The sequence below is a fragment of the Trachymyrmex septentrionalis genome, unplaced genomic scaffold, assembly GCF_001594115.1.
Source record: "Trachymyrmex septentrionalis isolate Tsep2-gDNA-1 unplaced genomic scaffold, Tsep1.0 scaffold107, whole genome shotgun sequence".
Taxonomy (NCBI): domain Eukaryota; kingdom Metazoa; phylum Arthropoda; class Insecta; order Hymenoptera; family Formicidae; genus Trachymyrmex; species Trachymyrmex septentrionalis.
The window spans coordinates 1445210-1460967 of NW_017304196.1; the positions used below are offsets into that span (position 1 = coordinate 1445210).

Genomic DNA, 15758 nt, shown 5'->3' on the forward strand with positions numbered 1-15758 from the left:
ATAGAAAAAAGAGTAAAGAAGTAATAGTCATTTAAAATGACAATATATAAAAAGTAAATAATACTCACCCTAAGGGTTCGATGCCTCTTAGGTTTCCTCGTCCTCTAAGATCAAATTTATCACTTATAGAACACTCGCGAATATGTTAGAGACAATTACTTTATACCGAAGCGATTATTATAATACAACAAGCGACATCTCCGAACCGATTACACACACTTAGTTTTCCTTCAATAAATCCTTTGTAATGGCCATATTAATCTATAACATACAAATATAAAAAAATATTATAGTATGTATAAAAAGAATTAATACTTAAAAAGATAATAATTTAGTTCATTAAATTGTATATTTGTAAATTATATTTGTAAATTAAAATGGAAATATAAAAAATTTCTTTTTTTCTTTACCTCCACATTATTACTTCTGTTAACCTCCTTATAAATAAAGAAATTTTTTAAATATTAACAAATAGGAAAAATGTTTACCAAATCGAAAGTATAAAATATTTAAAACATTTAATACAAAACATTTAATATAAAATATTTAATAAAAAACAACACAACACATGCACAAAAATGTGAAGCTTCTACCATATATATAATCTTGACGCAATAAACAACTATCTGTAAAACAAAATATTAAAAAAAAATTGTGCCTAATATTAACTTACATTATTTACAAGTATCATATATATCGTAATTCGTGAGAAATTTAAAGCCATTATAAATACTTTCGAACTTTTACCATACGCGTACATTCACGAACTCACATTGTTATGCTTTAGGAATGCTTTTTGAAAGTTGTCGAAAGTTTCTGTCGTAAATCATAGTCTATGTATATAGGATCGCACCACAGAACAGTCATCACCTCTAAGCCAGAAATTTTACTCACCGCAACCACGTGGCTGTATTAAAAGACTAAAACCCGCATATATTAAACATCGAATATCCTCTTTTATTTAAAAAAACATATAAGAATATTATTATCCCATTTCTTTAAAATACTTACGCAAAAGTCATATATTAATATTATTAATTAATTAATCTCACAGCCAGAGAAAATTAGTATGAAAGCACAATTAAATCTTTGTGCGCTATTCGTTTCTGGAACGAATGAACGAGAGAATATATCAACTTTAGCACATGTATCGGTAAAAGCATTTTCTTTCACTCGCAAGCTAAGTATCTCAGTTCTTCCTAGCATCATTCGTACCAGCTCCTCTTATTCTTCATTCGATCTCTCGACTTTCATGCTCAAACCTTCGTTCTGCATTCATCAATATTTCTCGCTCTTATCTTCGCCAACACCCACGCTCTGTCCTGTGTGTCTGAGTTGCAATTAGTGAGCAGTATGACGCGCAATTGCAGTGACAGTTATATCGCATAGCGTTAAAATGCATACTGGAAACGTACTAATTCATATTCTAATCACGAAATCATGGGAAAGCGAGTTTATTTTCATTTCCTTCATAAACATTGTTCGTAGCTCTTTAATTATTTCTTTGTTTTATTTATTTCAGACTAATGCAAATTAATCAACTGTATATTTAACAATCCTTTGTTCGATTGTTTGTTCCAATTATGAAACACAGATTATTAAATGGCACAAGTGCAGCTGTCGTAATTCATAAAAAAATAGGAATAAAAGATTCTCTATTTATTTATCATTTTAAAAAGAAATCTCTTTAAATGTGCAGTCAGTTTATTAAATCCAATTTAATACAGCTCTTCTATTTGCAAATTATAAAATTTAGATTTTACATTTGTAAATTAGCGTTAAGTTTTCAACATAATTAGCGCCAATTATTACTTTACAAAAATTAAAACTGATTATAGAACTGTTTAATATGGAAAATTAAAATAGAACTATTATCATAGAATATTAAAAAGCGTTGATAAATCGCGTAGGCTATTTTTTAATTAACTCATATATGCATACGTATGCGAATTGAATGCTTTATTATTATACCACATGAATTTAATTTAAATTTAAATATTCAAAAGTTGCGAAAGAGACATCATAGCATGAAAATTAAGGATAGATCACCTTTAAAAATTCAGCAGAGAGTAAGAGTTATACGCTGAGAGTTATACGAGAATTTTAATATTAATTAGAATATAGAATTGATGAACAAGAGCGCGATAATTAATAAACCACGACTTAATTGTATTTAATCAGCCGATCAAATTGGATTGGGCAAGATCACATTTTCTCGTTACCACAGCTCCAATACGTCACCGGATAAATCCACATTAGTGATCTGGGTTAACGAGGAGATAACACTGCAGGTATTTAAAGTGGCTTGCAAATGTATACCTTCGTATGTTAATCAAAAGAGAATTAGGAAAAGATAGAATTATATTCATAAAGAGTAAAGCTTATTATCTGTAGAAGTGTATATATATATATAAGAGAGAAAAACAATGGACAGTCATAATATAAACTGTAGATAGACAATTCTGTTCAAACTTTTCTGTGATATCTCATACGTCATGGAAGGAGACATAATATAAGAAAATTGATATCAAAACTGCAGAAGCGTAAAATCTGCAAAATACATCACTTTTATTTGAATTAACAACGACGTATTTCCTTGGAAAATTTCTACGATGAAACCGCAGTTATAAAAAAAGAATTATGTTTTTTTACACACTTTAATGATTATATACATAAAGTGCTGTGTAACAGATTGTAAAGTTTCATATCGCTGCATTTAATGGCGGGAAATGTTAGAATGAGATTCGTCCAAGTCTAAATTGAACTTTCATGGAAACAGGAAAGATTCCGCGTTGCCGGAGATATAATGTCGTTTACAGTGAAAACAAGTTTTAGAAAATCTACGAGAGAAGTCCTGAAACGGACGGGAAAAAGAATGAGATTTAAAAAGTGGACTGATTCTGCGAGCGAAAGCTCGATAACATTCGCTCGATTGAATCTATTTGGGGTTATTATTTTTCAACTCTGCCTAAAAAAAAAAAAAGAACAATTTATTTTCCAAAACAATATAATACACTATTAATGCGTGTTTATACGTACTTTTTTTTATACGTGTTCTCCCTCGCAGAGAATATTAAATTTCAGAAAAAAATCGAACTTTTTTTCCTTTCATCGACGGTAACCGTATCTCGCTGAAACCGCAGCTCTTTATGTACAATAAAATAACATTCTACACATTCTTTGGCAAATACAAATTGTAAATGACTGCAGTAAGAATTTAAAGTACATATATATACATATATATATACATATACTGTGGTATACAGTCGGTTGCGCTTATTAAATAGCGCGATTTTACTGGCACATAATATAATAAATATAACAGTAAGTCTCATCCAACTTATGCGGAATTTAATACTTCTCGACATGCGCGCATACTTGGCTGACAATATTTCTCTGTTGGATTATATTCTGTAGAACCCAAATGCGAAAAATATTGCAAGTGGTCTTGAAAGCAAGACGGGAAAGATACTGTGGAAAGTAACGTCGCTCTATAAGCTTGGGAAAAATTACCACGTATGTCAGTCTACACGTTTTTCTACAAGAGTACAGCGTACACTTATATGCTGCACACGTAAACTTCGTAACACGTATCCTTTTTCGCCAGATCTAGATAAAGCGGGGTATACGATAACGAAAAATTTCAAACTGTGCGTATTAGTCAGATTATGTTATAACTGCTGTAAAATAAAGCCACTCTAATTACGTGGCATTTACTTCCGCAATATTCTCTATTACATCCGAATCAATTTTAAATATTTAACATGACCGTAAAAAAAATTGTGCTCTTTATAAATTTTATCTCAATATATTCCTGCAAAAATTCAGGCAATATAAAGTTTCAACTGAATATGTTAACATTTCACGTGCATTATCGACAAAAATGTCTGCCATGAATCGAACAGCAGTGGTTACATATAATATATATATATATACACGTTCCTGGCGAAAGCCATAAATTTTCAAAACAGTTTTATAACAATTCAAGCATACGCAAGCCAACATTCAAGTTTATTGTGGCGAACTTCACGGTTTGCTACATTGACATTTTTATGTATGACATAAATTCTCATTTAATGTATGTTAACTTGCAGATGAATCAATAATTTGGTAGCGATACAAAAAGTACTAATAGACGTAAGGTACTTACAATTTCAGTAAAACAATCCAACCATAACAATTTGTTTCCTACATATGTACGTCCTACATATGTACGTGCGTTGATGCAATAATTACGACTCGTTAGCGTTTGAAACTAGTTGTTTCGCGAACTTTGACGCGAGTTATTTTCGCAGAAGAAAGCTTTTCCGCGTAAATGTCCATAGCGAGGAACAGGTAACCAAGAGAATCTTACCATCCGAGACTGTAATTGTTAATGTGAGAAGATATCTCTTTGGAATTATTTCATTAAAATGCTTTTTCAAGAATGTTGAAGTAAATTCATTCACGTAATCTAATATAAATTGTATTAATCGAATTAATTCAAAAACAGAAATAGAAGCGAGAAAAATATTAATATATATTCACAGACAGGAATCAATATCTTATCCAAGAATTGGAATAGCGCCAATCAATTAGTCACAGAGTCGATAATCTATCGTGCAAAATATTTATGAATATCACAACTGCCACGAAATAAGGACGAGGAAATTGCAACGGAAATTATTTTTGAAGATAAAATTTTATATATGCAATTAGTTGAACAGCTTACTCTTAAATAAACAGAATAAGCTCGCGCACGATATTATTGTAATATATACGCACTAAGTAAAATTAAATAAAAAAAAGGATTCTCTAAGTAATCACTCCTGCATGGAAAGAATTAACAATAATATCTCTCGAGAATATCGCCGGAACAGAATGCCAGCATTGCTGATCTTATTATACGCAGCAAAAGTAAAAGCTCCTAAGTTGAATAATAAAAATCTTATATTATCCCGGATATCACCAGACAAGAAGTTTACTCATAACGCGGAATATACCACCGGATGTAATGTAGTGATTCAATCTGGAATAAATTCAGCGAGGGTACAATGTGAGGGTGCTCATGCAAACTCCAAGACCAAGGAACACGTTCAGAATATAAATTCAAGACTATGTAATGCGCGCGGCAAATTCCTCTTCCTCTCTGCGTAACTTCTCCTCAAAAGATAGGAAATTACGAGGAATCCAGCAAAAAAATAAAGATTACGGTGTCCGTCTCACGGAAAAGTCATCAGAACTTTTTATAATGCACCATGTGCGTCCTTTCTGTACCATTTATCTTCATGAAACCATAAATCGCGTGAATTCCTTGTCGTCCATTTCTGCTTCTCAATTTATAAATTGATAAATCCGTTTTTTAGAGTCACGTGATTGTGTTTTACAATTTATAAACTTAAACATAAACGTTTGTTTGATTAATAAATTGCTTTTTTGCAAACTGAAATGCGACGCATTAGGAAAACCTTAATGGCTTTAATAGCCATTAGAGATCTAATAATCGAGAGAACGTTTTACTAACGTCTAATGGATGCAAGACTTATGGTTATCGAAATTGCTTAGATCCCAAGTCTAGTGTATTATAGTATAATGTATTGTAGTATGGTTTATTATAATATAGTATATATTGCAGAGTATAATGTGCAATAGCGAAATTATTTGTAATAAGAGTAATACGAGTTAAAAAATAAAACGATGATACACTGAATTTCTTAATATATTTTCTTTGAATTGTTGAATAAGTTTAAGTTAATTTTTCTTATTTAAAAAAGACAAAGCTACTAATTTTGAATTATAAATACTTAATAAGATATGTCAGATTTTTGAATTATATTTTAAATAAAACCCAGCAGAACTTTAATTTAAAACTTGATTTCAAAATACAAATTAGTAAAAACTAGAAAGCTGCGACAAATAGTAACCTTTTTTTGATATTTAGGAATATCTACAAAAAATATGTAGATCAAAGAATTCATAGATTAAATAACATGCGTTTAATCAGGCATGTTTTGTATATATCAAAAAGTCACAATCTTGCATAAATATATAATATGCTATCATTACAAGAATACCTAGCAAAGAATTTAGAAATTCCACAATGGAGAAATTCGACAACGAAATTATTCAGTCAATAAAACTTTACAATTACAAATTTATTGCTTGTACAGATGTGAATAACTGTTCCATCTCTAAGTTTGCTGAAGATGCTTCGAACTTATTCACGTGATTAGTTGAACTATATATAAACTTCTTGTTGGAAAGTTTGACAATAACGCCGCCAATTTCGCGCAATCCTTAATGCTTCACAATTGTTATTCCTATTGGAATTACATCTGGTATTGACTGCATCCTAAAACGCGTATCCTGTCCGCTTAAAAAATAAGTAGCAAAAATTATTATACATATTTAAATCTAATTTTTCAACGTTATTAACACGTTTAATTTTATAATAATAAATTTTTGTATGCATAAAAATAATGCTTTCATTGTTAACCTCCAAACTTGGATTAGATCATATTTATAATTAATCTGTCTATCATCGGAAAATTGAATGTGCTTTGGAAGGACATGCATCAACGACACGGCACTTTATGATAAATTTAGTTTGCGCCTCTTTGTCCTCTTTGAACGTCATTTTCACTATAGCACGGTCTTCCTGGGCAAATGTTATATTGGATTCTTATTCACATATAGTTTATGTATATATGTACATATATTTATGGCACATCGAAGCAACGGCATGACATATCAACGAATCATATACGTAATGACAAGTTTTACGATCTTTCATTCTTACGGTGAAATTATTACCAACTCTATTGGATTGATAAATTCTACCTCGTTCGCGCGTAATAAAAAGTAATTAAATACAAATATTATTTGAAATTAAATAATTTCATAATAATCTCACAGTCAAGCTCCTTGTATTCGCGTAAAATAAGAGAAATATTAAAAATATCAAATTTAAAATAATTTTAATTTCTAAGTAATCTTTACATAATTAATTTCTCTTTTCTGTTTATAAAACGTTATTTCATCATATTTAATTTATTCGTATTGTGATATTTATTGCCTTATATCTTACTTCATCACTGTGATATTTGCAGATTCTGTTTTCTTTCTCGTAATATGAAGAAAACACCGAGAACGATAAACTATTATTTACACAGTTTTTCAATTCACTGAAACATAAAAATCGCAATTCTTGTATTTTTCCGGGATAAAGGAATAAAATATGTGAGCTTCGACTCGAAACAAGAGTAATCAATCACACAGAAACAAAGGTAGAGGATTATATCAACAGTAACTTTTTGTTCCGAGATAGAAAAAACTTGCGGCCCATTCTTGCATATATTTTTTCCAATAAAAGTTGAAATACAATATAATTATTTCACTCCCAAAGAATATGGAATTTATGTTTACATCTTTTTCAGAGAATATTCGCGGCGTAACGGAAATCTCGTAAAAAATTAACAAATGAAATGTGTTGTAAATTCTTGTACGAAAATCGTTTTGCTCGTCACGATTGAAAAAGACTTGACGAGCAGATGTATTAAAAATTTGAAGATATTTATCTACTTTGAAACATCTATTTTGAAAAGGGAAGAGAAGTTCCTACGTGTCGTAGATATTGATATTTAGGTATATTGAAGAAAGAAACTATTCTCTTGAGCTATTTCAGAGAAATAAGCTGTATCTGTTATATCAACATTTCGTTCAATTTTCTTAAAAAAATACCTTTCCATACTAACCTCTGAGAAACTAAAAATAAATTGCTTATCGACATATCTTTCAGTCTGAAAATTAAAAACTAATACTTTAGTCTTGTACAAAGCATGTTACTTTTAACAGGCATAACAAAATCCTGTTAACCTGTCACTATACTACATTAACTTTTCGAGGCCCCTTTAGGAACTCGACAGCGACACCACCTTTTTCGCCACTCAACCCTATGACAATGACAAAAAAGTTTTAGCCCTTAAAATAAAAAAGTCGATCAAAACATGCCGGTCCTCAGAAGATTAAAAAAAAACTCTATTGAAATTAAAGGTGCAAGATATGTATCATTTATTGCTCCAAATATTTAAATTTTGTATTGTAACATTTATATAGAACATTTATTTAGCGGTACGTTTTAAAAGAATATTTTATTATTTTATTATATATTTTTTTATTATTATTACAATTAACTTCTGCTATTAATATTTTTTTCTCTATTAATTATTTTTTTGGAGACATTATCTTTGTAAGCAACATTTTATTTATTTCCTGGTATTGTGAAAGAAGCAAAGAAAAAAAAAAATATTTATTCTTGGGAATTGTATGGCCGGGGACGTATTTAGGTCTCCAACCTCACGTGTCACGATCACATTTCTACATATCGTTTTGTGTCAGCAATTTCGGAACAAGATTATACTCGTAATGTTCCGAAGCCCAACCTTCAAAGAGTATAGCGTGCATGAACAAGCAACATTGCGTTGTCACGATTGTTTCGCGGTAGATGGGAAATTAATAGACTGATGATACTAGTAAGAATTAATGAGACTCACGAGAAGCAATTACGATTGATAACTACCTCGATGAGAGAACAGAGGATCTAAACTCACTAACGAAGCCATGTTTCATCATGACACCGTATGACCGTAGAAGCAAACCAATTAAGAAGCTGTTGCTTAAGTCAGTAAACAATTGAACAATTTTGCATTCCTGACGTTTAATAGATAAATTTCATGTACAACTTAGGAAATGTTTAGCTAAACCTTGACCGCGACCTCTCAACTTCAAACTTAGAAGTGGCAAATTAGCGGTTTCTAAGTTCTAATTTTAATGATATGGTGTAGTTAAAGGTCAAAATGGGGTTTCGTGTTCGTGACCTAAAGAAAGATAACAAGAGCGTGGAGCGGAAGTGGCGGAAGGTGAGAGAGTAGGCTGGATAAATCATGCAGTTTATCTATGATATGATCGAGGTTGCTCTAATTAATGGAGTGTATGATAAATGATGTGATTTAAATGACCTTCTCTAGGACTAAATAAAATCTGACCGACGTAATGAGAATTATATTAGTCATCCACAAAAACAGGACTGCATTTTTCTTTTTACTTCTTTCCACAACCTTTTATCCGGCGCCATAAAATCGACCGCGCACTATTCAGTACATAACACCAAAGATTAAACGTCGCGATCAAATTTTAGGCAAATGTAATCTTGGCATGTACTATCGATATCTGTATTGTGATATTTGATAATGAGCAAAAGCAAGAAGAAATTACATTAAACTAAAAGAAATCTCCTGCCTCTCGAGATATTTGAATAGAAATCCAAATCTACAAATCTCAAGATGAAACCGCAAATGCGGCCAGATGAACAGATAGCTAGACAGTTATAATGTCGATTCTAATCTCACCCATATATACCGGCGTGTGTCTTTCGTGTACGTAAACTAGAGGCACAGAAATGCCTGAGCTCACATTCGTACATGCATGTGCATAAACGCGAGTGTGCCTACGGGGTCTGCCGGTGCAAACGTCGTATGCAAACCCGGACCGAACATCCCGCCTGTCTCGAGACCGGTATACGGACGTACTCGTATACGTAAGCGACGTAAATACCTTGGCATTCCATGATGTTGAGGTAATACGGACTACCAACTTCCTGCGGCCATGTACGTTACGTATATACCGCTTGTATTCCGATAGCGTGCCAAAATGTGGGAAATGCAGATAGAGCTGTTAAGCTGCGCTTGCTTTTACGCGACGGGCAGTCGAGAAACGTGCGTGATAATATATAGACTCTATTGCAGAAGAACTTCTGAAAACTTGTTGATAGGACGAAAGGATCTCTTCCGAACGTTTCTCACGAAGACAGAGTTGAGAGATCGTGAAAAATTTAACCAACGTAACTAGATTATTCTCCCACGTTCTATTCTTTAAATATACATACAATTCCTTGGGGGAAGACCAGCTGTTCAACAATCACAAGATTCTCTCATAAAATTTTGCTTCTTGATACGAACGATAAATTCTTGATATAACGCCAAGAGATTTGAAGAGGGTTGATTATTTCTTTCATATTCTGTAAAAAGAGATTTTTCACACTGGATTAGCCGAGCTACTTAGATAACAGGCACGTCGTAACTATCATTTTCTGGCAACCAGAAAATCTCGTAGGCTCTCCCGAACATGCACTAAGAGGAGAAGACGTGTTTCTACTAAAAGACTAAAATGATAGGACTTGATAGGACAATTTAGCTCAACGCACGAAAGTGCTATCGACGTCTGAAATAGCGGCGATATCTCAAAATGCACTGTTTTATTAAAACAGGAAGTTTTCACGCAGCGGATTGATAAATCGATTTTATTCTTCTTTAGAATAGTTTGAACTTTATATCCTGGATTTGCGCGGCCAAACATCCTAAGCTCTATATTTTGTCAGTAAATATTTTTTAGATATTGAAAAGATATAGTTATTTACGCAGCCCTTTCCAGTGTCATCATTCAAAAGTACCTTTTTCCTAGAGTCTTCAGATAAATTCTGTCTTCATAAATAATGCCGTTCTTTATCATCTGTTGCAATCGAGAAGTCCACAACCTTACTTCTATGTTAGAGGATGGCAATTTTTTTTCCTTTTTCTCTAATTCAGATCATCCTATCGCGTAGGCTTGAGTAAACGATCAGGCACTCCCCTGAGCGTAACAAAAAACACCTGCCTACGAAGCTATTTTTCATTCAAGATAACGGTTTCCTTTTCCTTCGCGATTATTGTATATATTCGGTCAACATTTTTTTCATGTCTAAGCAAGGTATCCCGAAATGATTTATAATAGCAATATTCGACAAACCGTCACGGCAAAAATATAAGGGTGGACTGACAAAAGCCGAATAAAATCGATCAGGGAAAGATGCGTCGAGTCCTATGGAAGATATCGAGAGAATAATGAAAATTTTATCTGCTATCGCAACTTGGGGATGGCGAAAAGTAATAGATGCTCGATGACTGGCTGATTCCAAATTGTGATCAAACGATTAGTTATTTCATATAAAATGTGCGAACATTTGATTTTAATTTGATTCAAATGTATCACGAAAGCTAATTAATAAAGTTTAACAATAATACGACAACGTATAAAATGGATTCGATTTCGTGAGGAATCGATGTACCGCCACAAGAGATTAACTGCATTTCGCAATTTGTGCTGCGCCCTAACCACACCAGCTGGGCAAAGCCTTTACGTGCGCGCATTATCCCGCATTATCTGCCCCTGACGTCCGGCGATATCGCAAATTCTCGATAATCTATCGTCCGCTGTTATTACACCTATATTTCGACCACAGACAATATCCGCACCGTCAATTTTCTCATGAGACAGTACAATGAGCGTTCGTGCAATTGTTCTAGACTTAAAAAAAAAACACGGAAGGAGTGTCGAACTTAAAAAGTATTCGGAATGTGTCTGCAGGGAGATTTAAAGAAATTAAAAGTTTGACTACGGAAAGAATATCTCGAAAATCGAGAATAACTATATATATTCGACTTTTTTTTTTTTTATTAGATAAAAGACTCTCACAAATATTTATTTACACTTCTCACAATAACTTATTTGCCAAAATCAACATTCGGTAAAAACACAAAAGTAGGAACTGAATCTGAAAAGTCTCTTGTATTTTAAACAGCTCTTTTGATATCATTAAGGCGCTTTTAATATTACTAAGAAAAAGATACAGAGATAACGCGCTTCGGTGACTGTGAATTATACACCGCATATGGGAAAACCCTTCTCATATTTTCTTTATCCCTTGAGACAGACGCATTAAATATTAATGAGGAAAGTGATAATGAAGCTAAAACGTCGGTATGATCAAATATATTACAAGATCTTTCGTTCATTTTATATAACGTAATCATTGTATTTCAATTACAATTTTTATTAAAAACAATTATTATGTAAAATAATTTATACAGTAAAAATATAGTCTATTCTTTTTCTACATAATATCCGTTAAATATATACTGTTTCGACTATAACGCGTACAAATATTCCGTGTCACGTTTGTTCACTACTTCGCGAAATAATTTGAATCCCAAAGGTAAATCCAACTATGGAACGCAGAGAAATTTGATTCTTCTGAAGATTCTCTATGTTCTGCAGCAATTTTACGTTTCTGACGAGGCGCTAACATCGCCAACTGATTCCCAGCGCGTGCAAATCGCACGTTGAAACTGGAGCTACGGGTACTAGCTATCGATTCCAAGCTCGCTGAGTCACGAGCGAACCAACATGCATTCCAATGCGAGAAAGATAAAAATCGTTCGTCATTCAGTTTCCCGATATAACAAGTCGTCAAAGCACTCATCAGAAATGACAGCGATATACAATATATTAATGAAATGTTCCGCAACAAGACCTTCCTGATTGTTCTGTAACTGATTGTAGGTAACTCTATTACCTACGCGTAATATAACTATAGAATATAAGAAAAAAGACAAACTAAATAAATAAAATAGAATTTGTATAAATTAAAATTAGGCTTTATTCTCTATTAATTTCGTCTTCTCTCAATTATAGTGCATTTGACAGAATAGATGTTACGAATAGGAATCAAAATGTAGGTATATCGAGGTTTGTAAAGTCAGTTCAAAGGTGAATTTCCATTCAGTTGCAGAACAAAGGAAAATGTCGGCCGAAGTGAGAGCTGGTCGACCTACCATGCCAACGATTCCGCACTCCAAAAGGCCAACGATTTTGATATATCCGACGGGTAAGTTATAAACACCATGTTTCCAATACTAATTCTCAGTATTATGCTGAAACCAAGCTCTACTTTATTACAAGAAATGTACGGCGACTTATATCATGTTGGTTGTCTTAAGAGACGCGCTAGATTCATTTTCAAGACCCGGTATATTAACTGCGCGAGGGATGATGTTTAATTAGACGCTTGTGTATAAAATATTAGATCGCGCTCGCGGCAATGTTAATTACAAACGAGTTGTGCATAAGTAGTTAAAGAGGCGGCAAAAGAGAGAGAGAGAGAGAGAGAGAGAGAGAGAGAGATCGAATTAATAATATAATTAATGCCAGCCATTCGTTATACGGGAATTACGAGGAACACGAATCCACTAACAAGTTAGCGATGTGCTAATACAATAACACAGTACTGTTATCCGATCATCATTCGCCGATGAAAGGCTTTGCCTGTTTACCTCTATCGTGCAGTGATGTGCAAATTGTCATTATGTGATGCGTTTAACAAGGGACCATCTCGATTTGTATAACAAGTTAGTGAAAATCTTTTTGATATCAGTAAAAGTTTTTCTGATATCAGTAAAAGTTGGCAGCATAAGATAGTTCCTTATAAAGCAAAAAAATTTTACACATAGAAAAATATCATTCTATCGCTAAAAGAAGTGATTACTTAATTTATATTCTTTCTTTTAAATAATGTTATCTTCAATAAAAAATATTTTCTTGATAATGTAATATTAAAATACATACTTATTAAAAATTTTAGAAAAATTCATTATTATGTCAAAGGAAGAATTTTTTTAACAAAATTTTTATTTTATAAAATTAATTGAAAAAGCGACTTTGTATAAGTAAACCGAATTTGTTTCAACTTTATAATCTTGATTAAAATATTAAATTTACTAGGATTCTGAATATATTACGTAATTATTATTTGTCTACAGTTCGTGTTTTTCTATGTATATTTTCAGAATTCGAAATTAATTCTTTTTCAAACACAATTTTAGAGATTTACAATTAATAGACTATTGACATTTAATAAACCTAGAGAGCACTTTTTCAAGGAGTAAAGTCACTTCAGTGAGATGACGGAGCTATTTGTGTCACGGTTTTCTATTGGATTAATTATAGTTGACGTTATAAAACTTTAGAAACTTTGGACTTCGCGCAATCGGTGCTTCATTCAAATCCCCACAATAGCTCTAATTTGCAGCTACAGAACTACTAAAAACATGAACACATCGATCCAAAAACATATCCTTCATTTTAAGAATTACGACAAACGCGAGATACGATAAGCACACAATACAAGAAACGTGACGAGCACGTGAAATACGCGAAATATGGAATATCTAATTTTTTTCAGAATATGACGCATATAATCTTTAGAAGAAGTTATATGTGCTAATAGTAATATCCCTTACCAATATTTTTAATAAATAAATCCAATTCAAACAATTAATGTAAATTAATGTACATGCAGTAATAAATTAAGATTTATCTTTCAAATATTTACTGCAAAAATAATTTAATGAAGTCGAAAGCAGAATTGTAATAGCCAAAAGTTGTGTTGTATTTCGTTTTGTAGAAGTTGCGCGCTATCTTGATTAAAAGTTCTCAAAAGAAGCAAGCTTTTCTTTGCATCGTGTAGGAAGAATAGCATATACTGTAAAAGCTACATCAAACTTTATGTATTACATACTGAGAAAATAGCGCTTAATCCAAGAGAGAACTGGGACACTTTTATTGAGAAATGTCGACATTACTATATTATGCGTTGTGTAAAAAGTTTTAATCGAACAATTCTGTCGTAATAGAGACAGTTAGGATTTAAGTTCTTTTAAATACGAACGGAAAATCTAATCGGTACCATCTTAAATTTCATCTTATAAGACCCACTAATTCGGTTTAAGCAACTTCGTTTTTATTACAGGCTTGAAATTTCCCTGAACTGACAAACTTTCGAGAATGCCCTTTTTGTCTAGTGATGTAAATCTGCTTCGTGTGAACAGGAATGTACGAACTACTAGTGTGGTATATGTGTACTTCATTAAAGATACTTATATGCTCATAAATAATAAAAGTAAAATTACGTAGCTTTTCATATACAATATATAAAATCATATTCATATCTATTAAATCAATTATCATCAACAACTAATAAAATTGATATATCAGATTAATTGACATATCAATAATTTGATAAGATTAATCCAATTTTGATACGTATTCGTGTAAACAATCGTGATGTTATCAAAAACAATTCTTCAAAAATGTGATATACAAAACATCACACCATCAGTATTTTAACCTTGTTAAACCTTGTTAAATGATCAAAATGACCCGTCAAAAACATTGTTTAAGTTGTTGAAAGCTCCTACGTCGTTAAAGAAGATAAATACTTTACATTTACGTTGTAGACAATTACGTTGTTGAGAAATTATATACGTACGTATTATAGTAATAGATATAAATCAAGATTAATATTGTATTAATTCACTTATAAATCCTAATGCACGATCAATTTACATCTTTCAGTTACGCCGGAGAGCATAATCATACCCATCGTATCCTGCATTCTGGGATTTCCGCTGTTAGCGTTAATGGTAATTTGCTGTTTACGGAGGAGAGCAAAACTCGCTAGGGAACGGGCTCGGCGAAGAAACTGTGATTTGGATCATGGCGCATTGAGCCTCGTCCGTTTCAGCCCGGTTCATCGCCTAGGTGAGCATCCACCGAGTTTAAAAGTAAAACTAGGACACGCGGAACAGATATTCGCTGTGTGAATAGAAACACTGAATAGGAACCAAATCGCTCGTGCAAAATTAAATGTGACGCTAACCAAGCGGATAGTACGTGCAAATCAGCGTTGCGAGAAAATTATTAGAGGTATAATACATTTTTTTATGTACGCGAAACTCATCGATATTTTTCATAAACCATAAATTAATTTCATAAACCGTATCCAATATATTCAAATAAAATAAATATATTTATATAAAATAAAATTCTAAAATAATATATATATATAT

At 32.3% G+C, this 15758-nt stretch overlaps 1 protein-coding gene across 3 annotated transcripts in view; it reads left to right on the plus strand.

Annotated features, from left to right (window-relative positions):
• The window catches only part of LOC108747230, a 35263-nt gene that overhangs the window by 11547 nt on the left and 7958 nt on the right, over positions 1-15758 (plus strand). For all 3 annotated transcript variants that reach the window (XM_018484605.1, XM_018484597.1, XM_018484588.1), the window contains exons 2-3: positions 12638-12739; positions 15265-15450. In XM_018484605.1, coding sequence (XP_018340107.1) covers positions 12655-12739; positions 15265-15450 — 271 coding nt within the window. In that variant the 5' untranslated portion in view covers positions 12638-12654. The remainder of the gene's footprint in view (positions 1-12637; positions 12740-15264; positions 15451-15758) is intronic.